General features: G+C 40.5%; 1 protein-coding gene across 1 annotated transcript; it reads left to right on the top strand.

The window, feature by feature from the left end:
• The first annotated feature begins 429 nt into the window (after window positions 1-429).
• On the top strand, window positions 430-19961 carry DNAJC12 (DnaJ heat shock protein family (Hsp40) member C12). The gene is made up of 5 exons (XM_070752177.1): window positions 430-625; window positions 3533-3611; window positions 11662-11801; window positions 15890-16088; window positions 16859-19961. The coding sequence occupies exons 1-5, from the start codon at window positions 548-550 to the stop codon at window positions 16942-16944; spliced, it is 582 nt and encodes a 193-aa protein (XP_070608278.1). The 5' UTR covers window positions 430-547; the 3' UTR covers window positions 16945-19961.
• The last annotated feature ends 7336 nt before the right edge of the window (window positions 19962-27297 follow it).

The raw sequence follows: 27297 nt of genomic DNA, 5'->3' as shown, positions 1-27297 counted from the left end.
GAGACCAGTAATCCAGGAAGTGACAGCAGCCAAGCTGCTGGAGCTGCGCACGCATCTTCATTTCCGCCGGTGGAACTGCGTTTCACCCTGTCCTGTCTGCTGCCCACCCTGGCCTCCACCCTCCCTGTGGTTTCCCCAGTCACACACATTATTTGCTTTTACATTGATTCCTATGGGGAAAATGGGTTCTTCTTACAAACCTTTCTACTTAAGAACCTGGTCACGGAACGAATTAACTTCGTAAGGTACCACTGTATACATAAAACCAACTCTGAAGAATCCCACCTCCACTCATTGAAAGTTCTTGGAAATAGCTTGTTACTTTTAACATGACATGGAAAACTACTTCTCCCATGAAGCTTTGCAGCTGCAGTTTGTCCTTTGTTTTCACCAATAAAAGCAGGCTTATTCAGGGGTGTAACTTCAGAGTCTCGGATGACATTTGCACTGTGTATAAAGCCAACTGTAATTGAGCTTTAGCTCTCTGTTATATCTGTGGATTGTCTTGTAAATATTTTAAATAACCCTTGGCTGTTTATTGTATAAAATGGATGCAATATTCAGCTGCAGACTGGAGGATATGGAAGATTATTACAGCTTGCTGGGATGTGATGAATTATCTACAGTAAGATAACTTTTAAATTTATATATATATATTCCCTTTGCACCTTTGCCAATTGGTTGAATTTGAACTGCGTGTATAACAAGAGTGTTGACCTTTTTTATTTTCCTATAATGTTCTCAAATCTGTATCTATTATAGTAATTAATGTGTTTAGTCTTTTTCTTTAGCCATCTTCTGTAGACTGCTGGAAAAGCAATAGAGTAATTATCTGCTATAGTATAATTATATATATACTGTATATATTATTTATTAGATTTATATACGTATGTATGTATGTATGTATGTATGTATGTATGTATGTATGTATATATATATTATAGGAGATGAATTGTGGAATATTGACAAATCTTTTAGACTTTTAAGAATATCTAAAACCTTGGATACATTACAAAATATTCACAGTTGATCATACGTGATAAACACCCTTCAGTTATGAACTAATAGGACTGTATTGTTCAAAAGGCTGGTGTTCCCCAAATTGGACAGCAATTGTAAAATTTGTTGGCAATGTTTTTCTCAATGAAATAGTAATGGTCAGTAGCATGTTTTTAAAAAATGTTTTCTTTTATGATGCAACTCTATATCACTTCTTTATTTCAAGTCCTACCACTGCGCTTCTCAGAAACTAGTCATGACTAATTTCAGACTGCAGGTGCCAAAAATTTAACCTAAAATATTTATCAGCTGTTCTACTACCGAGCAATGACCCTTTTTTGAGGTTGTGACATATTGAAAATGGAAATATCTAATTGCTTGAATGAATGTTGTAATCTCTTGGAGTGAAAATATTGATTTTTGGAGTGGAGTAGGATGTAGTAACACTTATGTTGTAATATTTCGTGTTTCTTGAATTTTATCCACTATTCATTTTATGATCCTACGAACACTGAAGCTTTAGTCACTGTTGTTGATGGAAATGATTAAGAAGAATGTAATTTTAGCTACTCTAGTAAAAATATTTTTCAGTTGTCTTAAACAGCAACCAGGTATTATGAAAGAGTTTGATTCTTAAAAATGTGGATTTTGAATTAAGATTTCAAGATTTCCTGTTATCATAATGAAGTAGTCAAAAACCTGTCTCTTTTATTGCCTTTCACCTGGTTATTTTTAATTTGCATCAAGAATCAATAACTGACAAGGTATCAATTTGTTATTTTATAAGTATAGAAAAGTATTTCAAATTTGCTAAATTGCTCAATTTGCTCAATTTGTTTATTTTTCAGGGGAAATATAAATAATAGTTGATTTGGCTACAAAGAATGTTAAACTGGAAACTACTTGAACTACCTTACTTTCCACAAATACAAGTATAAATGATCTCAAATGCTAATCAAAGATTTAATTTTAAATTAGATAAACTTGTAATCAGGTTTTATAAGAAAAGAAAATGTGGAAATTTTCTGAAAACAGAATAATACAATATACTTTTGTAAATTTCAGTATGACAATTTAAAATCAATATAAATATAAATTTTCTTTTTATGTACACTGAGAGCATATGCCTCAAAGACAAATTCCTCGTGTGCCCAATCACACTTGGCCAAGAAAGAATTCTATTCTATTCTAAAACTAATCAATTACAATATAATGAAAGAGATTATAACAGGTAACATGGATTCACATTTTTAATATTATATTTAAGTGGTGATCTGTTACTGCATACCTATTTTAGGCAGCACAATTTTTTACTGGGAATTCTAATCTAAGATGCCTTAAACAAGATCTAAGTACTGTATTGCCCACAAGATCATATGCTGCAACGTCCTGCCTGTCGGCAACTACTTCAGCTTGAACCACAACAACACAAGAGCACACAACAGATTTAAACTTAATATTAACTGTTCCAAACTTGACTGTAAAAAATATGACTTCAGTAACCGAATTGTCGAAGCATGGAACTCATTACCGGACTTCATAGTATCATCCCCAAACCCCCAACATTTTACCCTTAGATTATCTACGGATGACCTATCCAGATTCCTAAGAGATCAGTAAGGGGCGAGTACAAGTGCACTAGAGTGCCTTCCGTCCCCTGTCCTATTGCTCTCCTATATCTCCTATTCCTTTCTTCTATTCCTATATCTCTTCTTCTATTCTTTCATTGACATGTTCTATTACTATATCTTCTTTTCTATTATTTCTTAGATATATTTTACTATGAGTATCTCCTCTATAACCTTCATCATGTATTTTACTATGTGTATATAGATATATACCCACTAAAACCCTCATTGTGTATTGGACAAAATAAATAGATAGATAGATAGATAGACAGACAGACAGACAGACAGATAGATAAATAAAAATAAATCTTCATTCCAACCTTTGAGTTAAAATTAAGAGTATCTCAACTGTAAGCTAAGTTCCACATTTTTACTATTTAATGAGGACTTTAGCTCCATTTTGTAGCACAGAAATATCTCTTTTAGTCCTCAAGTTAATGCTCTCTAGTTTGTTGGGAGTGGAGGTTTTGTAAATTCGATACATGGTTGTTTAAGTGAATCACTGCAATTATTGAAAGAATCACACAGCCGTAACTTTGCTTGTTGGAAACTGGCTGGGGAGGATCGAATGCTGATAACTTGAATTTTGATTAGAGGACTGTGGGAATGCTGCAGCTGTTGTAACGACAAGGACCAATCCTAAGTTAATTTTTTTCGGTGCTGTTGTAACATCAAACGGTCATTAAACGATTGGTTGTAAATTGAGGACTGCTTCTAAATAATTTCATAATCTTGAATAAGTAAAGTCCATAATTTTACATGTATAATGGTATGCTAATATTTTACTTTCTTGCCCTTCCCTTGCATGCAGTGAGGATGTGAGCAATTCTTTAAAAGATGCCCAGAAAAAGAAAAATGCTAAAAAGACTCAACTTTCATAAATTGTTTTGGTTGTTCTTGCATAGGTTGAACAAATTGTCGCAGAGTTTAAAGTTAAAGCTCTTGAATGCCATCCGGACAAGCATCTCGGAAACCCTCAGGCTGGTATGTCTTTCTCTTTTTCTTTCTGTAAACCATCAGTGGATGCTCTTGGGCAAAGAAAACATCCTCAGTAGCACCCAGTGAACCAGAAAAAGGGAGTGATGTTCAAATGTGTAATTCCCGCATCATCCATAGATAGAAACATAGAACATTGACGGCAGAAAAAGACCTCACAGTCCATCTAGTCTGCCCTTATACTATTTCCTGCATTTTATCTTAGGATGGATATATGTTTATCCCAGGCATCTTTAAATTCAGTTACTGTGGATTTATCAACCACGTCTGCTGGAAGTTTGTTCCATGCATCTACTACTCTTTCAGTAAAATAATATTTTAGAAACATAGAAACATAGAAGACTGACGGCAGAAAAAGACCTCACAGTCCATTCTAGTCTGCCCTTATACTATTTCCTGTATTTTAACTTACAATGGATATATGTTTATCCCAGGCATGTTTAATTTCAGTTACTGTGGATTTACCAACCACGTCTGCTGGTAGTTTGTTCCAAGGATCTACTACTCTTTCAGTAAAATAATATTTTCTCATGTTGCTTTTGATCTTTTCCCCAACTAACTTCAGATTGTGTCCCCTTGTTCTTGTGTTCACTTTCCTATTAAAAACATAAAAACACTCCCCCCTGAACCTTATTTAACCCTTTAACATATTTAAATGTTTCGATCATGTTCCCCCTTTTCCTTCTGTCCTCCAGACTATACAGATTGAGTTCATTAAGTCTTTCCTGATAAGTTTTATGCTTAAGACCTTCCATCATTCTTGTAGCCCGTTTTTGGACCTATTCAATTTTGTCAATATCTTTTTGTAGGTGAGGTCTCCAGAACTGAACACAGTATTCCAAATGTGGTCTCACCAGCGCTCTATATAAGGGGATCACAATCTCCCTCTTCCTGCTTGTTATACCTCTAGCTATGCAGCCAAGCATCCTACTTGCTTTTTTCTCACATTACTTCTAATCTTTCCCCCAACTAACCTCTTGTTACAATGGCAAGAATCCACCCATCTCCTTCCGTGCAGGTGCAGGAGTATTAAGACAAAGCACAACCTTGACTATCTAGAAAGAATTTGTTGTGGCTACATACAGACAGCCCTCATGCAATTCACCCTCTCAAATTCCCACAGTAAATAAATGCACATTAAAATACTATAAAGTGTGGCAGGCCAAAGATCCCAACTAAAACAGCTTAGGCCTGACAGATATTCCAAATCAAAGTTAGCAAAGAAGCAATTTTGAGAAATGGGAGAATACTTTTTAACTCATCGCATCAGCATATATTTATTCTTCAAGCAATAGGTAACAAAGCTGAACCTCAAATGCGTGTGGGTGCTGCTTGCACTTGGGACTATTGTTTATGTGATAAACTGTGGTAGAATAATCTTTATTTTTACATATTTTTTCATGTAAAGCTGTGAATGATTCAAAAGTGAGTAGGAATGTCCTTGCTGATCCCCTTCCTTGAGGCTCTGGATAGAATATATCTAATCGTGATGACTAGGGACATGGCTCTGTTTGGATTTGGATTAATCAAAGCCCTACATGGTATTGGACCAGAATACCTCCGAGACCGCCTTCTGCCACATGAATCCCAGCAAACAGTCAGGTCCCACAGAGTCGACCTTCTCCAGGTTCCGTCAACTAGACAATGTCGTTCGGTGGGGCCTGGGGGAGAGCCTTCTCTGTGGGGGCCCCGGCCCTCTGGAATCATCTCCCCCGGAGATTCATACTGCCTCCACCCTCCTCGCCTTCCATAAGAGTCTGAAGACTCATTTATGCTGCCAGGCCTGGGACCATTAGATCTTTGCTTCCTGGGCAATGAATGTGTTGAGAGAATGTTGAGTGAATGGAATGATTGTTTTTTATGCTTTTGGGGTTTTTTAGATTCTTAATTAATTAATTGGATTCAAGATTTACTGTGTATTATATGTTGTGAGCCGCCATGAGTCCTTGGAGAGGGGCGGCATAGAAATCCAATGAATGTATGAATGAATGAATGAATGAATGAATTAATTAATTAATTAATTAATTAATAAATTAATAAATAAATAAATAATGCTGGGCTATCAATATTAGGCAATGGGACCCTTCCCTGCTTGCAGTACAAATGCTGCTTAGTTTTGTGGCTTTTATTTAATCCGCAGGATGTGACTGTGAGGATCTTAAGCCCTCCTTAATTATATAAACTCCTTTGTCCAGCCCCAGCCATATGCATCCATTTCGTGGGAGGGAAGTTAGGGGACGAAGTTAGTTAGAAACAGAACTAACAGAGGCAAACCCCCAACACTTTACCCTTAGATTATCCATGGTTGACCTATCCAGATTCCTAAGACATCAGTAAGAGGCGAGTACAAGTGCACTCGAGTGCCTTCCGTCCCTGTCCTATTGCTCTCCTATATCTCCTATACCTTTCTTCTATTCCTATATCTCTTCTTCTATTCTTTCATTGATATGTTTTATTCCTATACCTTCTCTTCTATTCTTTCTTAGATATATTTTACTATGAGTATCTCCTCTATAACCTTCATTATGTATTTTACTATGTGTATACCCACTAAAGCCCTCATTGTGTATTGGACAAAATCAATCAATCAATAAAATAAATAAAGATCAGCAATGGAAAAAACCCACATTTCCCGTTACTAGAGTTTTCAGCTGATTCAAGGCTGGCTGGAGAGCACTTGAGATACACTGGTGTGATTTTGTTGGCATCACCTAGTGCCTAATTGGTGATAATGTGCAAAGGAGTTCCTCTTCCTGCTTGTTTATTAGCATAAAAGCTTGGGAAGGGGGCTATTTTCAGCAGTAAAACGCCACTGAAACTATTACACGCCTGCTGTCAATTGATCCCTAGTGAATTGCGCATCCTGAGCCCTCAGGGTAAGTCCACTGCAACACTATAAAAAGCCTATCCTGCCCATTAATCTCAATGTCTTTCAAAGCTGTTCCTCTTTTTATTTTTAAAAAATGTTGATATTCCTGGAGGCGTCTGTAATATGGTAAATGATTTAGCTTTACTAGATAAATGGTCAAAGCAATGGAAACTGCAGTTTAATGTTTCCAAATGTAGCAAATACTTCAGAAGGATTTAGGGGTAGCGATTTCAGATAGTCTCAAAATGGGTGAACAGTGCAGTCAGGCGGTAGGGAAAGCAAGTAGGATGCTTGGCTGCATAGCTAGAGGTATAACAAGCAGGAAGAGGGAGATTATGATCCCGCTATATAGAGTGCTGGTGAGACCACATTTGGAATACTGTGTTCAGTTCTGGAGACCTCACCTACAAAAAGATATTGACAAAATTGAACGGGTCCAAAGATGGGCTACAAGAATGGTGGAAGGTCTTAAGCATAAAACGTATCAGGAAAGACTTAATGAACTCAATCTGTATAGTCTGGAGGACAGAAGGAAAAGGGGGGGACATGATAGAAACATTTAAATATATTAAAGGGTTAAATAAGGTCCAGGAGGGAAGTGCTTTTAATAGGAAAGTGAACACAAGAACAAGGGGACACAATCTGAAGTTAGTTGGGGGAAAGATCAAAAGCAACATGAGAAAATATTATTTTACTGAAAGAGTAGTAGATCCTTGGAACAAACTTCCAGCAGACGTGGTTGGTAAATCCACAGGAACTGAATTTAAACATGCCTGGGATAAACATATATCCACCCTAAGATAAAATACAGGAAATAGTATAAGGGCAGACTAGATGGACCATGAGGTCTTTTTCTGCTGTCAGACTTCTACGTTTCTATGTTTCTCCATGAACACAAATCAATGCAGATGCACAAGATTGTATCAGCCTCAGAGGTGATTTTTTTCCTTCAAAAGGCAACTGGAGTGTGAATGTGTGGATAAACAAGAGCTGGGGAAATTACTGCATGTTAATTAAAATGAATGGCGTGTGTGCGTCCTCAAAAAACCCAAACCCAACCATTCAATAATTTATGATTCCTCTGTGTGTGTGTCACAAAATTTGCGTCACTAAAAATAAAAGCTATCACCTTCCTTTTGTCTGCATCGCTTCCTGTACGAGCGCTTTCAGACTGCAAAATGGTAAGAAGCAATTTAACCAGGAGAGCAATCTCTGCAATGTTTGTGTTTGTCAGCCCTTGTTAGCATTTGAATTTCATGTATTTCCAAACAAATATCCGTTTTAGTAAACTCGCATAAATGACGGATCACTGCTGGAGCCAAAGAACAGAACGGTGACTCATAGCTAAAACAAATATTTTCATAATCTTTAGAGATGCTATTTCTGTTGCCAGGAGGAGAAGGACTAGAAAGATTTAAATCCCCTAGAGAGAAAATACAAAGAGATCACCACCATAATGCAACCCACCAGATTGGTAATCTGTTACTCGACCTTGGCCTCTTGAAGATGGGTGGACTTCAAAGCTGGCTGAAGAATTCTTGGAATTGAAATCCACCTAGGACTAGAGGAGGACAACTGGGTCATCTCCAGGTGGGTTGCTCCACAGGTTCTCCAGCCAGTCGTCCTCCAAGAGACAACAGTTGATCCTTTGGTTCAGTGATAGAAACATAGAAACATAGAAGATTGACGGCAGAAAAAGACCTCATGGCCCATCTAGTCTGCCCTTATACTATTTCCTGTATTTTATCTTACAATGGATATATGTTTATCCCAGGCATGTTTAAATTCAGTTACTGTGGATTTACTAACCACGTCTGCTGGAAGTTTGTTCCAAGCATCTACTACTCTTTCAGTAAAATAATATTTTCTCATGTTGCTTTTGATCTTTCTCCCAACTAACCTCAGATTGTGTCCCCTTCACTTTCCTGTTAAAAACACTTCCCTCCTGGATTTTATTTAACCCTTTAACATATTTAAATATATCGATCATGTCCCCCCCTTTTCCCTTCTGTCCTCCAGACTATACAGATTGAGTTCATGAAGTCTTTCCTGATACGTTTTATGCTTAAGATCTTCCACCATTCTTGTAGCCCATCTTTGGACCCGTTCAATTTTGTCAGTATCTTTTTGTAGGTGAGGTCTCCAGAACTGAACACAGTATTCCAAATGTGGTCTCACCCACAAAATCATATGCTGCAACATCCTGCCTGTCAATGACTACTTTAGCTTCAACCGCAACAACACAAGAGCACGCAAAAAATTCAAACTTAACATTAATCGCTCCAAGCTTGACTGTAAAAAATATGACTTTAGCAATTGAGTTGTCGAAGCGTGGAACTCATTACCGGACTCAGTAGTGTCAACCCCTAGCCCCCAACATTTCTCCCTTAGACTATCCACGATTGACCTCTCCAGGTTCCTAAGAGGTCAGTAAGGGGCGTACATAAGTGCACTACCCTGCCTTTCGTCCCCTGTCCAATTGTCTCTCCTTATCTCATATATCATTATATCTTTTCTTCCTTTCATATATCTTCCCCTCTACTTTTATATCTTTTCTTTATATATAATACCTCATGTCTATCCTCTTCAATATGTATTGTGTATTGAACAAAATAAATAAATAAATAAATAAATAAAATAAATAAATAAAATAAGAATCAACCTATTCTCCAAAGCACCTGAGTGTACATATGTAAATTTACACATACATATGTAAATTGAAAGAAAATAAAAGCAGTCACCTCCAAAGTAAAAGCAATCCATGAGAGCCAAACAGGGTCAATTCAAAGAGCCAAATATAACTCCAGGGGCCAGGTCTGATCTTTGCTAATGGGTAGGCATGAGGTTAGGACTTAGCCTGAATAACAGAGCTGGAAGGGACCCTGGAGGTCCTTTAGTCCAGAGGTCCCCAACCTTTTTTGCACGAGGGACCGGCTTTAAGCTAGACCAGTTTTCCACGGCCCGGGGGGGGGGGCTTTGGTCAAATGGGGGTGGGGTTATGGAGGGGTGGAGCTTAGTGACGCAGGCCTCCACACTTCTCCACAGGGCGGGGAGAATCAGGAGGCTCCTTTGGCGGCTGGGGGCTGCCTGGCTTTGTGATTTTGGCTGGGGGGGGGGGGTTAGGAAGGTCCTACTTCTCCCCCCCCCCAGCCAAAAATTCAAAGCCTATCTGCTGGATACGGGCGATGAGTGGGACAGAGCAGCGCGGAAGCCTCTTGCAGCAGCTGCCACAGCCACCGGCTTCGGCGCCGCTCGTCCCGCTCATCGCCCGTATCCAGCAGATAGGCTTTGAGTTTTTGGCTGGGGGGGAGAAGTAGGACCTTCCTAACTCCCCCCCAGCCAAAATCACAAAGCCAGGCAGCCCCCAGCCGCCAAAGGAGCCTCCTGATTCTCCCCGCCCTGCCCGACGCCCCACCCTGTCCTGCATAATGTCCTCTGACGGGAGGGCAGCGGCGCCGCGGACCGGCTGGAAAACCCCAACGGCCCGGGCCCGGGTCCGCGGACCGGCGGTTGGGGACCTCTGCTTTAGTCCACCCCACTGCTCAAGCAGAAGACCTTGTACCATTCTAATCTCTTCTGGAAAACCTCCAGTGATGGAGCATTCAGTACTTCTGGGCTGAGTGAGTTTTTCTTGGAGCTGAAGGTCTACTTGATAATAATAATAATAATAATAATAATAATAATAATAATAATAATAATAATAATTTATTAGATTTGTATGCCGCCCCTCTCCGAAGACTCGGGGCGGCATACAAATCTATAATGCCTTCAGTACAGTACCATCTCCCAAATACAGATTAGATTAGATTAGATTTATATGCCACCCCTCTCCGCAGGCTCGGGGTGGCTCACAACAATGGTAAAAAACAGTATATTGTAACAAATCTAATATTTAGAAATCTAAATTACAGTTTTAGGTTAAAAAGTCCAAAAAACCCCCTCCAATATATAAAAAAACAAACACACACAATCGAATCATACACAAAAACTACATGGGCAAGGTGGAGATGTTTCAATTCCCCCAAACCTGACGGCAGAGGTGGGTTTTAAGGAGTTTACGAAAGGCAAGGAGGGTGGGGGCAATCCTAATCTCTGGGGGGAGCTGGTTCCAGAGGGTCGGAGCCACCACAGAGAACGCTCTTCCTCTGGGTCCCGCCAGACGACATTGTTTAGTCGACGGGACCCGGAGAAGGCCAACTCTGTGGGACCTAACCAGTCGCTGGGATTCATGCGGCAGAAGGCGGTCTCAATTTTCTAAATAATATGCAGAAGGAAAAATAATTCTGTCTTAAATTGCAAATATATCATTGGTGATATAAACACGAATTCTTTGCATTTCAGTCAGGACTGAGTATCTGTTGTCTTTTGAAAATAATAATAATTTATTAAACTTGTACCCCGCCTGACTCTGTCTGCTGCAGAGGCATTGAAGGCTGAGCAAACAAATTCCCTTTTATATTTATTTATTTGTATCACCCATTTATTATTTTTATAAATAACCCAAGACGAATATACACTTCCTCCTCTTATTTTCCCCGCAGTGACCCTGTAAGGTGGGTTGGGCTGAGAGAAAGTGACTGGCCCAAAGACACCCAGCTGGTTTCATACCTAAGGCATTTTGTTGTTATGTACATGTATGTGTGCATCTTGTAGTAAGTCAAAAGTACTATGCCACTGATCAGATCAGGGATATCCAACCTTGGGAACATTTAAGACTTGTGAACTTCAATTCCCAGAATTCTCATGCTGACTGGGGTACTCTTGGAATCGAAGTCCACAAGTCTTTAAGTCACCAAGGTTGGACACCTCTGGATCAGACACCTACAAAAAGTGATTCTAATCATATAGAGTAGTACCTCTAGATACGAGTTTAATTTTTTCCAGAACGGAGCTCGTATGTCGAACAACTCGTATCTGGAACAAATGGCTTTAGACTTTGTTTTTCCCCTCCGAGATAACCAGAAGCAAGGATTCTTGCGCCACCTAGTGGAAGCTCAGCTCGTATCCCAAATTTGAGCTCGGGTGTGGAACAGAAATTTCACTCCCGTCGTGGCTCGTAAACTTGGAATATTCGCACGTGGAGCAGCTCGTATCTAGAGGTACTACTGTACTAGAAAAAAGTTATGAATGCTTTCCTTTATAAAATGTCCTTCTATTTCTGTTTTACAGTGGACAATTTTCAGAAGTTACAACATGCAAAAGAGATTCTTTCTAATGAAGACAGCCGAGCCCGTTATGATTACTGGCGAAGGAGCAAAATTGCTATTCCATTCCAGCAGTGGGAAGCCCTGAGCAACTCAATTAAAACAGTTAGTTTTGTTTTGTGCAACCACATATCACGGTTTGTGGGTGGGAAAGCTGGGTGGCAGAGTTATGGGTATTTTTTGTTCTCCGTTGCTCCTGTTACAACTCAAGAAGTGATTGTCACTTCTAATATCTTAGCTGGCATAGCATCAGGTTCAATGGCCGTGGCAACACGGAGCTGCCCTCGGTCTCTAGAGGGTAGCTCCAAATCCCCACCGTCTAGGGGTTTCGGTTCTGATGAACCGGACCCGATACTCCCTGAAGGGGAGGTGACTTAGGGGATGCTATTGGAGGCCTGGTAGGGGGTCAGATGTCAAAAGTAAAGGTGGTAGCATTGTATTCTATAACTTCCTGAAATTGATTTATCATAAAACAATTTGATGTTGTTGTTATAATTTTTATTGCACTGTGATTGGAGAGAAAAAAATAAAAAAAATTCTTTGCCACAGGTTCATAGGTGAAATATTACTGGTTTGATCCTGCGGATGTTTAGAAAGGCCATCTAGATCTGTCTTTCTCTAGAGGCTTTTAGGTTAGGATGAATTCCCAATATGAGGAGTTATAATGTAATAACAACAACAACAACAGTAATAATAATAATAATAATAATAATAATAATAATTTATTAGATTTGTATGCTGCCCCTCTCCGCAGACTCTGGTCACCATTTTATTTTATTTTTTAAAGGAGGCTTTAATTATGTGACAAGACAAATGCCTTGTGTGTCCAATCACACTTGGCCAATAAAATTCTATTCTATTCTAATAATAGAATAGAATAGAATTTTATTGGCCAAGTGTGATTGGACACACAAGGAATTTGTCTTGGTGCATAATGCTCTCAGTGTACATAAAAGAAAAAGATACATTTGTCAAGAATCATGTGGTACAACACTTAATGATTGTCATAGGGGTCAAACAAGTAATGAAGAAACAATATTAATAATGTTATTTCTGTATTGTCCTTCCTTCCATTCTTCCTTCCTTCCTCCCTCCCCCCCTCCCTCCCTTCCTTCTGTATGTTATCCAGAATCACATTATTTTGAATTGAGTAGCTATATACCATATTTTTTAGACCAGTAGGATGCTCCAGACTATAATACACACCTAGCTTTTGGGGAGGAAAACAAGAAAAAAAATTCTGACTCTGCCTCCCAGCAATTTGCCTCCTTGCAGCAAACCGCTAACAGCCTGGTCAACTTCAGCACAGCCTGATTTAGCATGACCAGGTGGTTGGCGGTTGGATCTGCCTCCTAGAATACTACTGATCAGCTGTTCCAGGCTGTGGGGATTGCTGCCACCGATCAGTAGCATTGCCCAGCTGTTGCCACCTAATGCCGCCTCCACACACCCCATTATTTCTTTCTCATGCCCCGTTTTGGCCTGTGGGTGCCCCATTTTTGACCTCCGCGTGTCCCATGTTTGCTCCGTTCCACACAGTGGGGATAGGTGGCAATAGGTGATAGAGGCTGAAGGGTGGGGGCTATGGGTGGGCGGGGCTTTCACAACGTTTGCTCTATAAGACACATAGACATTTCCACACACTTTTTTTGGGGGGGGGGGAGTGCATCTTATAGTCTGAAAAATACGGTAAATGTTTCAAATAAATATATAAATAAATATATAAATGATGATAAATATACAAATTCTGATGACAGGGTTGCAAAGCATGCTGAGGACACAAAGACAACTCATCTAATTTAAAAGGAAAATGAGCAGTATTATGTATCATCTTATGCCAAACCAGATTTTTATTTACATTCCTCAGTATTTCCTATACCAGTGTTTTTCAACCAGTGTGCCACGGGACATGGTCAGGTGTGCTGCGAGCCTGGCCCGGCTGGAGCTTCCCTGGCGGTGACGGCAAGTGAGCTTTTGGGGCAAGAGAGAGAGAGAGAAAGAAAGCAAGAGAGAAAGAGAAAGAGAGAGAGAGAAAGCAAGAGAGAGAGAGAGAGAGAAAGAAAGCAAGAGAGAAAAAGTGTGTGAGAGAGAAAGCAAGAGAGAATAAAAGAGATAGCAAGAGAGACAGAGAAAGAGAGAGAGAAAGAATGCAAGAGAGAGAGAAAGCAAGAAAGAGAGAAAGAGGGAGGGAAGGAGGGAGAGAGAAAGAGCAAAAAAGAGAGGAAGGAAGGAAAGAAGGAAGGAAGGAAGAGGGAGGGAGGGAGGGAGAGAGAAATAGGGCAAAAGGGAGGAAGAGAGGGGTTTTTTGTCCAAACTTTTTTTAGCCCCCCTTCCGCCCCCACCCGCTCAATGTTCCCCAGGATTTTGTAAATGTGAATAATGTGCCGCGGCTCAAAAAAGGTTGGGAAACACTGTCCTATACAATAAGCCGGCATTTTAACAGAAGAGAATACCCGTAGCTCTGGATTGAACTGTGGGGTCCTTGGTTTCCTGAACTTGGTGGGTTTCTTGCAGATGTTTCATTAGCAAACTAGGTAACATCAATGCACTGAAGATATTTATTATTTATTTTTATTTTATTTTATTAGATTTGTATGCCGCCCCTTGCCTAGTTTGGTAGTGAAACATCTGCAAGAAAACAAACAGTTCAAGGACCCTCGCAGGCATTTTGCACAACAACTTTAATAATCTATTGACCATGATGTCTGAGACTTATCGGAACTGTAATTGAAAAGATCAGATGGCAGGAATTCTTCAGGACCCATGTGGTGCCCTTTTAGCCTTTCTGTAATGCCAGATAGATGGCATAGACTCCACCATGGATATAGGACTGTTCTTTCCCAAGCGAAGAACAATTCTGTGTGCAAAAGGGGTCATTGACTTTGCAACATACCTATGAGGCAAAACTGCCCTGTGATCATAGTTCCCTCTAAGCTGAGCAGTGAGCAATCGCTCATTTAAAAATCATCATCAACTCAGAGTTTTCCAAACCTGCCCAGAAGCCGAGAGGGAAAGAGTGAGAGGGAAGGAGAGAGAGAGGAAGAGAGGAAGAGAGAGAAACAGATAGAAAAAAGAGAGGAAGGAAAAGAGAAAGAAAAAGAATGGGAGTAAGGAAGAGAGAAAGAAAATCAAAATCTAGTTTGAAACTAGCTCAACTATTTAAGTGGCATTTTGATATTGATAGAGTTGCCCTATTATGAGCTCACTGTTATAGACACACAGTACAGTATTTTATTTTGGAATTCTCTGAGGCAAAACAGGGTGGGGTTTTTATTTGTTTGTTTGTTTGTTTATTATTTCTGTGCCGCCCAGTCCCGAAGGGACCTCCGCTCAGACACTATACTTTTCCGCCCACCGCCCCAAAAAATTAGAGGGAACACTGCCTGTGATAGTAAAAACACTCCTTCCCTCTATGTGAAAACTAAGAATAACATTTCCTTAAGCTGTATGAAAATTGCTACAATTACTATCACTATATTATCACCACCACTATCTCTACCACAATCAATTGATTTGGTCAAGTAAACAAAATAATTTATTAATGATTCCCCTGAGTTCTTTATCTATCTAAAGACAAGTGTCCAATCACACTTGGCCAATAAAGATGTCAGTCAGTCAATCAGTCAGTCCTGTCTGTGTGTGTCCGTCCATCTGTCCATCCATCCATCCATCCATCCATCCATCCATCCATCCATCCATCCATCCATCCATCCATCCATCCATCCATCTACATAGGCAAACACATTCATTCCTCAAAGTATCACTGAAAATAACCAATATCATCATCATAACTTATTCTAGTCATTGAATAACAAAATTAAAGCCATCCCACTGTGTCATTTGTCAAATCTATATACAGTGCTTTAAGAATAACTAAAATTTAAGGGTTGGCAGATATATAAACATGTACAATACCATAAGGTTAATCCAGTATTTCCCAACCTGGGCAACTTGAAGATATTTGGACTTCAACTCCCAGAATTCCCCAGCCAGCATTTGCTGGCTGGGGAATTCTGGGAGTTGAAGTCCAAATATCTTCAAGTTGCCCAGGTTGGGAAACACTGGGTTAATCTATAGTATCATCCTGACAATTTTCTGTTCATTCACTCTGTGTGAATATGCTTGTTTGGTATTAGATCCTCATTTTGGCAATCAAATTACTGTATATTAAACTTTTTTTTTTCTTGTTCTAGTCAATGCACTGGGCTGTTGGAGATAAAAAAGCGCCAATGCTGGATGCTCCCGATTCAAATCGTAATGACAAGACGGCTGATCACTTTTCGCTGAAAACGGAAATCAACAGGGATGATTTATTAAGTGATAGGAAGGAAACGGAGGATTTTCAAATCTTTGATGGGAAACCGATGTCACCAAAAAGCCCAGATTCACCAGGTAAATCTGATTATAGCACGTTTTATAATGTAGAACAGTGATCTTCAACCTTTTTTGAGCCGCAGCACATTTTTTACATTTACAAAACCATGGGGCACATTGAGGGTGGTGGTGGTGGCTGAAAAAAGTTTGGGAAAAAAATTCTCTCTCTCTCTCTTCCTCCCTTTCGCTCTATTTCTCTCTCTCTCCCTCTTTCTCTCCCTTCCTCTTTTTTTTTCTCTCTCTCCATCCCTCTTTCTTTCTCTCTTCCTTCTTTCCTTTTTTGCTCTCTTTCTCTCTCCCTTCCTACCTCCCTCTATGTCTTTCTCCCACCTTCCCTCCCTCTCTTTCTCTCTCTTTCTCTTTCTTTCTTTCTCTCCCTTGCTTTCTCTCTTGCTTTCTTTCTCTCTTGTTCTCTTTCTCTCTCTCTCACTTTCTTTCTCTCTCTCTCATTGTCTTTCTTTTTCTCTCTTGCTTTCTTTCTCTCTCTCGTTCTCTTTCTTTTTCTCTCTCTTGCTTGCTTTCTCTCCCTCTTGCTCTTTCTTTCTCTCTCTCTCTCTTTTTTTATCTCTCTCTCGTTTTCTTTCTCTCTCTGAGCTTCGCGGCACACCTGACCATGTCTCACAGCACACTAGTGTGCCGCAGCACACTGGTTGAAAAACACTGATGTAAAACACCATTGCCATCACAAACCCCACCTTACAAAATGTAATTTTATGCAGAAATCTTCTTAACCATCATAACAATTTCTTGTCTTATAAATAATTTGTTTTCTTTTCACGATTTTTCAGATCCAAATTGCTGGCACTTGCGCTTCCGTTGGTCAGGTGACACTCCATCTGAACTTCTGCGGAAGTTTAGAAATTATGAAATATGAAATTGAATGTGCACGAAGGATGAAACATTTTTGAATGTGGTTTTCGCTGTTTCAATATTTTTGTATATGTTTATTATAGAGTGGCTGCTTGTATGTATTTATGTTTCTTCATATAAATATACATAAACTTTATGTAAGGGATGTATCTACTTTGCAAATGTTTCAAAAGAGCTGCTTCATAACGTGTGCAACATATGCAAGGGAACCATTCAGTTGTCCATCTTTTTTCAGGTGAACTAGAGAAAAGATGTAGCTCTTTTAAAACTTGCATTTACAATGGGTTTCTTAAAGCAACAGCAGCAGCATTTTTCAAGCTTGCATGTATGCCTGAAGAAGGGGAAAAAGCAGGCTGCTGTAATGAATAGCAGAGAGATGCTGTGTTTATTCAAAGTTTGAAGCACCATTTCTGAACAGTTTTTGAAATATGTATGGCTTCAGAGATATGTATAACTTGTGCAGTTATGTATAGTATTTTAAAGTTTGTAATATTATTCTTATATAAATTATAATGTAAAACATTTTTGAACAAGATTTATGGATAATATGTTGATGCATTTAGTCTTGTTTCCAAAGCTGTATCCTTAACTGTTCTGCCAGCGTGTTTCAACCGCCTGTAATTACAGGGTAATTAGTCCAGGAAGACACACACCACACGATAAAAGCCCAAAAGTTTTTATAAACAGAAAAACAGAAACAGCTCCCTTTTTAAATGTCAAAGGGATTTTCTGGTACACACAAGGCACAGGTTAAATGCAATCCAATTGCTCACCCAATAACTGGGAAATTGAGTCCGATTCTAAAGTCCAGAGAGTCCACACACAATCTTGAACAGCACAAAAACCACGATCTTGACGAAACAATGAATCAGATAAACTGCCATGAGGCTAAAACACCAGGTTGCACTTTTATCTGTAGCACTAATTACAGCAGCCCCACCCAACCACAGGTGGCCTCATTTTCTCTTGTAATAATCCTTCAGTTGTTGTCTCCTATGCATCACTCTACGCATGCGTGGATGTGTCATTAATTCTTGTACAGATGATTGATCTCCTCCTGGGCTGTCTGCCAAACTCCCCTCTTCCCTGTCACTCACTCTTCCTTGGTCAGAGGAGGCTTCGTCGGCAGATTCCATCGGGATAAAAATAGGCCTGCGGCATGTGGATGTTTCCCCCACATCCACCTGCACATTCCTTGGGGCAGGAGCTGGGCCAGAGCTAACCACAACACTTAACTAAATCCATTTCTTATAATTTGTAGAGCCATTAAGAAAATTATCTGCAGTCATCTTAACATTCTTTATTTCTAACTTCTATTTCCAGCTATATTCCATTCTATGCAGCAATGGGCTGTAAATCCTGTCACTACCAGATCACTCATGTACGCAATGCTTCTGAGCATGCACAGAACATTCCTGGGTGGGTGAGCGGAGCCTCCCACCACTGCTGCTACCGGTTTGCTGAACCTGGAGCAACTCATCACTGATACTATGGAAATGTATTCACAAATTTTAGCCCTTCAGCCCTGTCATTCCCATCTCCTAAAAGCCTACTTATAATGACTCCTTTTTTTTCTTGCTATATCCTGTTGCTTGCAAAACCTTCGAAATTATAATGGTAATACTATCTCCATATCACTCTTCAAAGTCCATCTTTTCTAAGAAACATATAATCTAACTCTTTACATCGTTCCCCCCAGCAAAATTGTATATTTATCTTGCCATTCTTAATATTCAGGGTCAAAATACAATACCATGTTAGAGTTACATGTATTTTTACTACCATGTTTTCCCCAAAACAAGACAGTGTCTTATATTAATTTTTGCTCCCAAAGATATGCTACATCATATTTTCAGGGGATGTCTTATTTTTTTTTCAATGAATTGTATCCTGTATCCTGCTGCAGCAAAAAACACACAGCCGCATGTTGGATGCGTGTTGGATGTGTTTTAAATCTGATCGATGCAGCGTTTTGGGATGCAATTTATGGACAGCAGTGTATATATGTTCTGTTCGGGAATGCTGTGAAACGAAACGTCTCCCACATCTTATTTTTGAGGGATACTTTATATTAGCCAATTCTACGAAACCTCTCATATGTCTTAATTTCGGAGTGACTTATTTTCAGGGAAACAGGTTACATGTAAAAACAACTACAAGCCTGAGGTTCTCCAGTGCTAATCAGGGCTTTGATACATGGAATACAGTATACAGAATAATAAAGATAGGTATGCCCATGTTTCGCCATCACTCCGCAGTCTGCATTGGCTGCCGATCAATTTCCGGTCACAATTCAAAGTGTTGGTTATGACCTATAAAGCCCTTCATGGCACTGGACCAGAATATCTCCGAGACCGCCTTCTGCCGCACGAATCCCAGCGACCGATTAGGTCCCACAGAGTGGGCCTTCTCCGGGTCCCGTCAACTAAACAATGTCGGTTGGCGGGCCCCAGGGGAAGAGCCTTCTCTGTGGCAGCCCCGGCTCTCTGGAATCAACTCCCCCCAGAGATTAGAACTGCCCCTACTCTCCCTGCCTTCCGTAAACTCCTTAAAACCCACCTTTGCCGTCAGGCATGGGGGAACTGAAACACCTCCCCCGGGCATGTACAATTTATGCATGGTATGTTTGTGTGTGTGTTTGTTAATAAATGGGGTTCTTTTTAAATCTTTTTAAATCTTTTAAATTTATTTGGATTTGTCATGATTGCTGTATCTTGCTGTGAGCCGCCCCGAGTCTGCGGAGAGGGGCGCCATACAAATCTAAATAATAAATAAATAAATAAATAAATAAATAAATAAATAAATAAAAAGATGGAAAGGACCTTCTAATCCACTCTCTGCTCAAATAGGATGAGAATAGACTGCCAATGGCTGTCCAATCTCTTCTTAAAACCCTCCAGTGACGGAGCACCCACAACCTATGGAAATGAATGGAATGAGATGAAAATGGATAAAGAGGCTAATGTGCCTGAATCTTCTGCACCCCGTGGCGATTTTAATAAAAAGAGAATTATGCTAAAAGTTTTTCTGTTGAAAACATTTTTGTGTAATGTGACATTTTCCTTTCTTCTGGACCTCTGTTCTCTCACTGCCAGCATTTAGTAAATAATTTATAGATGTGACTTGCCTTTTTAAAAAAAAATAAAAAATGACACCTTGTAAATATTATCTATTTGGATGTCACTAAATAAATATCAAATAAACAAAAGGATATCCCTCGGAATTGGAAGAATTACTAATCTTGTACAGAATCAACTTTTGAGGTTTGAGTGTAGTTTATATATGTTTCAGTTGAATGTATGGATTTTCATGTTGTATATTGTTCAGTCTTCAATAAACTGGTTGTTGAGATTATTCAGTTAGAATCCTGGCGGGAGGCAAGACGCTACCCTTTTTTGTTAAGATTAGATTAGATTAGATTTATTGGATTTATATGCCGCCCCTCTCCGCAAACTCGGGGCGGCTCACAACAAGTAAAAACAATACATAATAACAAATCCAATACCCACCAATCCAATTACAATGTTAAGCTAAAAAATTCATAAAAAACAACCCCAGAATATTAAAAAACAAGCACACAATCAATCTAACACCAAAACAACATGGGCAAGGGGGAGATGTTTCAGTTCCCCCATACCTGACGGCAGAGGTGGGTTTTAAGGAGTTTGTGAAAGGCAAGGAGGGTGGGGGCAATCCTAATCTCAGGGGGGAGTTGGTTCCAGAGGGTTGGAGCCACCACAGAGAAGGCTCTTCCCCTGGGTCCCGCCAGACGACATTGTTTAGTCGATGGGACCCGTAGAAGGCCAACTCTGTGGGACCGAACCGGTCGCTGGGATTCGTGCGGCAGAAGGCGGTCCCGGAGATATTCTGGTCCGATGCCATGAAGGGCTTTATAGGTCATAACCAACACTTTGAATTGTGACTGGAAACTGATCGGCAACCAATGCAGACTGCGGAGTGTTGGAGTGATATGGGCATACTTAGAGAAGCCCATAATTGCTCTTGCAGCTGCATTCTGCACGATCTGAAGTTTCCGAACACTTTTCAAAGGTAGCCCCATGTAGAGAGCGTTACAGTAGTCGAGCCTCGAGGTGATGAGGGCATGAGTGACTGTGAGCAATGACTCCCGGTCCAAATAGGGCCGCAACTGGCGCACCGGGCGAACCTGGGCAAACGCCCCCATCGCCACAGCTGATAGATGTTTCTCTAATGTGAGCTGTGGATCGAGGAGGACGCCCAAGTTGCGGACCCTCTCTGAGGGGGTCAATAATTCCCCCCCCCCAGGGTAATGGATGGACAGATAGAATTGTCCTTGGGAGGCAAGACCCACAGCCACTCCGTCTTGTCTGGATTGAGTTTGAGTTTGTTGACACCCATCCAGGCCCCAACAGCCTCCAGGCACCGGCACATCACTTCCACTGCTTTGTTGACTGGACATGGGGTGGAGATGTATAACTGGGTATCATCGGCGTATTGATGATACCTCACCCCATGTCCATGGATGATCTTGCCCAGCAGTTTCATGTAGATATTAAATAGCATATTAAATGGAAATGTCAGGATTTTGAAGGGGTAATAGAAGATCCTCTTTTAAGAGGGGAGAATAGGATATCATTACTTGCTGAGGAGACCAGATCCGCTTTGTGACTCTTGCAATCACAGGCAATCACTCTGAACACAATCACAGGCAATCACTCTGAAGACATCGCTGTAGAGCTGTGTCAGTCCTGTGGGTGGAGCCAAATTCTCAAATGGGGTAGACTTTGGTTTAAATACGAATCTATGATCTGATGAAAAATGGAATGCGCTTCTATTGTTTGCAGCCGATTAGGAACTGGGGGCTTGTTTCATATTTTCTCTTTAAGCCTGCCTGGATTTCTCAGTATCATTTATCAAAATAAGAACCTTCTATATAGTCTGCCTAGCAGGTGGCAGCGTCAATCTTGCCCCTCTCAGAAATCAAGCTGGGTTGGATAGGGTTAGTACAGTGGTACCTCATGATACGAACCCCTCGTCTTACGAACAACCCAAGATACGAACCCGGGGTTCAGAAAATTTTTGCCTCTTCTTACAAACTTTTTTATTCTTATGAACCCGCCGCCACCGCCGAGAAGCCCCGCCGCCCAGCTGTCACCTTTTAAAACAGCCGGGGGGCTTCCCAGCAGCCTCCTGAACCCGAACGCCAAACCTGAACTTCTGGGTTCGACGTTCGGGAGGCCGCTGAGAAGCCCCCGGCTATTTTAAAAGATGACAGCCGGGTGGCGGGGCTTCTCAGCGGCCTCCTGAACCCGAACTTTTGCCGAACTTCCAGGTTCGGGGTTCGGGAAGCCGCCGAGAAGCCCCGCCGCCCGGCTGTCACCTTTTAAAACAGCCGGGGGGCTTCTCAGCGGCCTCCCGAATGCCAAACCTGGAAGTTCGGGTTTGGCGTTCGGATTCAGGAGGCTGCCGGGAAGCCCCCCGGCTGTTTTAGAAGACGACAGCCAGGCTGCGGCATTTTTTTGCGGGGTTTTTGTTGTTGTTGCACGGATTAATTGACTTTACATTGTTTCCTATGGGAAACAATGTTTCGTCTTACGAACCTCCCCCGGGAACCAATTAGGTTCGTAAGACGAGGTATTACTGTATTTGAATGGGAAATTAAGTACTTTGACTTGGAATATTATTTTTTAAAAAATGGAAGAAGACAATAGCTGTTGATATCTGTATTGCTTCCAAGAAACATGCATGTTCATAACACATCCCAGTTCATGAAGGCATTCTTGCAGTCAAAAATAATAATAATTGATGGATGAAATAAAATCATTTTCTATATAGTTGAGAAACAGTAATGATGAGCTTCTTATGACAGTTTCATAACTAGCATTGCTAATAAAACCTTAATATAAAACCTTAACCAGACTATTTTCTCCTGGAGTTGTGGGTAGTCCATGTTTTCAAGAAAAGATTGGACAATGATTTGTCCACGATGAAATAAGAATTCTTGCCTTGGGCAGAGATTGGATTAGAACGGTTGTGCAGAAATGTCACACCCATGCACGCGATGGTGCCGCGTTCCAGAAAGCTGAACTTCCGGGTTCTAGTACACATGCATACCTGCCCATCAACTGCCTGGCGTGCACACACAGGCTGGTTTTTGGTACTGCCGCTTGCACAAAGGGATCATGCTCTTGAAAAGCCAAACTTCTGGGATCTGACGAATATCCCCACCTATCAATCAGCTGGCCGGTGTGAATGCGCACACTGGTTTTTGGCATTGCCACAGGTGTGAAGCACAACTGATCGTCATGTATGCATGCACATCAGAAACCTATAAAAATAGAAGCCGAAAACAAGATGGCGACTGCATGCACAGTGCTGGGGGAAAAATTAAAAAGTTCAAACAAAATTTAAACAATTTTTTTAAAAAAGATGGTGGTGCCCATGGACTGGCACTGACCAAACCGGTTCCGTGACATCATTGTGACATCACCAGTGGGTCGCTACTAGTTCAGGTGAACCAGCCTGAACTAGGAGGATCCCACCTCCGGTGCAAAAGATCTGCTTCTTAACTCACTTCCTGTGGAACTGAGCTGGGACCAACCTAGTTCTTGTGGATGTAACAGAACTAATCAGGAATTGGACCAGGTCACTGGGATTCTGGAAAGTGATTTTTAATGTAGTAAAAAGAGATTTTCAATGTCTAAGTGTGGAGCTGGGTAAAATAACTGATTCAGTGACTTTCTCAGAGGTGTTACCGGTTTGTGGCCAAGAGGATAAAACAACGTGTATCAGAGAGTTTAATGTGTGGTTAAGGCAGTGGTGTAAAGCTGAAGGTTTTGGCTATGTAAGTCATGATGTCAGTAGGTGGTCTAATAGGGAGTTGTTTAAGAGGGATGGTTTGCATCCATCATACAGAGGTACCCAGGTGCTCGGTGAGGAATTCAGAACTTTTTTGGACAGGCATTTAAACTAGGTAAAGGGGACAGAGATGTAACTGATGTGGGTGATTTCTGTCCCCGACCAATGAGGATAAAGCAGTTTTTGGAAGCTTATGAAAAGGGAGCTGCAAATAATATAGATGTAGTTGTTGATGATAAGGGGCAAACTAATAACGAAAATAATGTTCTTCGGGTAATGTGCACAAATGCTCGAAGCTTGAGCAACAAGCTCTGTGAATTAATGGCCATAATATCTAGAGATAATTTGGACCTGGTTGCCATAACTGAGACATGGTTTAAGGATTCTAATGAATGGGAAATATCCATACCAGGATATACACTGTATAGGAAGGATAGAATAGAGAGAAGGGGAGGTGGAGTAGCCATTTATATTAAAGAAAGTCTAAAAACAACACTAATTCAAAATACGTGTCAAGATCTAGAGACTCTCTGGATTTGCATGCAAAATAAAGAAGGTTCTGTCATTAGAATTGGGGTGATCTATAGGCCTCCAGGGCAATCCGAGGAATATGACAACAAGATGGTGGATGAAATTACCCAAATGGCAGTAAAGGGAGATATTGTGGTTATGGGTGATTTCAACATGCCTGATGTTGACTGGAATATCCCCAGTGCCCTTACATGCAAAAGTAAGAATATAGTAGAGGCCTTTACAGGAGCAGCTCTGGCACAGCTGGTTAAGACACCAACTAGAGGGGAGAATATTCTAGATTTAGTTTTTACGAATGGGAATTGGGTTTCAGATGTCAAGGTGGGAGAAAATTTAGGTTGCAGTGACCATCTATGTTTGTGGTTTGATGTAAAAACTCATTGTGAGCAATCCTATAATGCAACCAAAGTATTGGATTTCAGAAAAACAAATTTTAATGCAATGGGAGAATATTTAGATAATGAATTAAAGGGGAGGGATAAAATGGCAGGAGCGAGCATCCAGTGGACTGTATTAAAAAAGGCCATCTTAAAAGCCACTGGACTGTATGTAAGACAAATAACTAAAGGTAAAAGGAAGAAGAAACCGCTATGGTTTAGCAATGATGTAAGGGCTATAGTCAATGAAAAAAAGGCTGCCTATAGGAGGTATAAAGAGTCTGGAAGTATAGCTGATAGGGAGGTGTATAAAATGAGACAGAAGGAGGCGAAACAGATAATATATGATGCTAAAGCCTCAAAAGAGGAAGAAATTGCCAAATCTGTAAAGAAGGGGGATAAAACCTTCTTCAGATATATTAATGATAAGAAGAAGAAAAACTGCGGCATCACGAAGCTTAGTACCGGGAATAATACATGCATTAATGGGAATAAGGAGATCGCTGACCATTTCAATAGCTACTTCTGTTCAGTTTTCTCAAAAGACACCTTACAAAATAATACTATAGAAGGATATAGCATTGCTTCCAACTGTACGGATTCAGCTCCAGTGATCTTAGAAGCCGATGTCTTAGAAGAACTTGAACGATTAAAGATAAATAAGGCAATGGGTCCAGATGGCATCCACCCCAGAGTTCTTAAAGAACTCAGATCTGTCATTACTACCCCCCTGACTGATTTGTTTAACCAATCGTTGTTAACAGGAGAAGTTCCTGAGGATTGGAGAATGGCCAGTGTTGTGCCTATTCACAAGAAGGGCAGTAGAGAAGAAGCTGGTAACTACAGGCCAGTTAGCTTGACATCAGTTGTAGTTAAAATGATGGAGACTCTACTCAAAAAGAGGATAAATCAGCACCTAAAAAACAATAACTTATTGGACCCAAATCAGCATGGCTTTACTGAAGGCAAATCATGTCAGACTAATCTCATTGATTTCTTTGACTATGTCACAAAGGTGTTGGATGAAGGTGGTGCCGTGGATATTGCCTACCTGGACTTCAGCAAAGCCTTTGATACGGTTCCACATAAAGAGCTGATAGATAAATTAGTGAAGATTGGACTTAATCCCTGGATAGTTCAATGGATTTGCAGCTGGCTGAAGCGTAGACATCAGAGAGTTATTGTTAATGGCGAGTATTCTGAGCAGAGTCAGGTTACAAGCGGTGTGCCACAAGGGTCTGTTCTGGGTCCTATTCTTTTTAATATATTTGTGAGTGACATAGGGAAAGGTTTGGTAGGGAAGGTTTGCCTATTTGCCGATGACTCTAAAGTGTGCAATAGGGTTGATATTCCTGGAGGCGTCTGTAATATGGTAAATGATTTAGCTTTACTAGATAAATGGTCTAAGCAATGGAAACTGCAGTTTAATGTTTCCAAATGTAAAATAATGCACTTGGGGAAAAGGAATCCTCAATCTGAGTATTGTATTGGCAGTTCTGTGTTGGCAAATACTTCAAAAGAAAAGGATTTAGGGGTAGTGATTTCTGACAGTCTCAAAATGGGTGAACAGTGCAGTCAGGCGGTAGGGAAAGCAAGTAGGATGCTTGGCTGCATAGCTAGAGGTATAACAAGCAGGAAGAGGGAGATTATGATCCCACTATATAGAATGCTGGTGAGACCACATTTGGAATACTGTGTTCAGTTCTGGAGACCTCACCTACAAAAAGATATTGACAAAATTGAACGGGTCCAAAGACGGGCTACAAGAATGGTGGAAGGTCTTAAGCATAAAACGTATCAGGAAAGACTTAATGAACTCAATCTGTATAGTCTGGAGGACAGAAGGGAAAGGGGGGACATGATCAAAACATTTAAATATGTTAAAGAGTTCAATAAGGTTCAGAAGGGAAGTGTTTTTAATAGGAAAGTGAACACAAGAACAAGGGGACACAATCTGAAGTTAGTTGGGGGAAAGATCAAAAGCAACATGAGAAAATATTATTTTACTGAAAGAGTAGTAGATCCTTGGAACAAACTTCCAGCAGATGTGGTAGATAAATCCACAGTAACTGAATTTAAACATGCCTGGGATAAACATATATCCATCCTAAGATGAAATACAGAAAATAGTATAAGGGCAGACTAGATGGACCATGAGGTCTTTTTCTGCCGTCAGACTTCTATGTTTCTATGTTTCTATTTCTGATCATTTCTTTCTCCATGTGACTTTTTAATTCATCTGAGTTGAAGACGAGATTGTAATTCCACATTCCAAATTAAAAATGACCCAAGGCCATATCTGGGCTACAAAACTCTCATTTGCAACAATATAGCCAAGAAGGCTTCAAGAGTTTTAAACCTAATCCTACGTAGCTTCTGCTCTGGCAATCTCACACTACTTACCAGAGCTTACAAAACTTTTGCCAGACCCATCCTCGAATACAGCTCATCTGTTTGGAACCCATATCGCATCTCAGACATTAACACAGTTGAAAATGTCCAAAGATACTTCACCAGAAGAGCCCTTCACTCCTGCACTCGAAATAGAATACCCTACGAGACTAGACTTTCAATCCTGGGCCTAGAAAGTTTAGAACTAAGACGCCTTAAAC

The sequence above is a fragment of the Erythrolamprus reginae genome, chromosome 5, assembly GCF_031021105.1.
Source record: "Erythrolamprus reginae isolate rEryReg1 chromosome 5, rEryReg1.hap1, whole genome shotgun sequence".
In the NCBI taxonomy this organism is placed as follows: domain Eukaryota; kingdom Metazoa; phylum Chordata; class Lepidosauria; order Squamata; family Dipsadidae; genus Erythrolamprus; species Erythrolamprus reginae.
The sequence above is the reverse complement of the archived record's forward strand: the minus strand, read 5'-3'. Positions and strand labels throughout refer to the sequence as shown.

What these genes read in the sequence shown, in the direction of transcription:
- DNAJC12 (XM_070752177.1), top strand. Translation starts at nt 548, where the DNA reads ATGGATGCAATATTCAGCTGCAGACTGGAGGATATGGAAGATTATTAC. An exon ending in GATGTGATGAATTATCTACA is followed by an intron (nt 626 to 3,532) that starts GTAAGATAACTT and finishes GTTCTTGCATAG; the next exon opens with GTTGAACAAATTGTCGCAGA. An exon ending in TCTCGGAAACCCTCAGGCTG is followed by an intron (nt 3,612 to 11,661) that starts GTATGTCTTTCT and finishes TCTGTTTTACAG; the next exon opens with TGGACAATTTTCAGAAGTTA.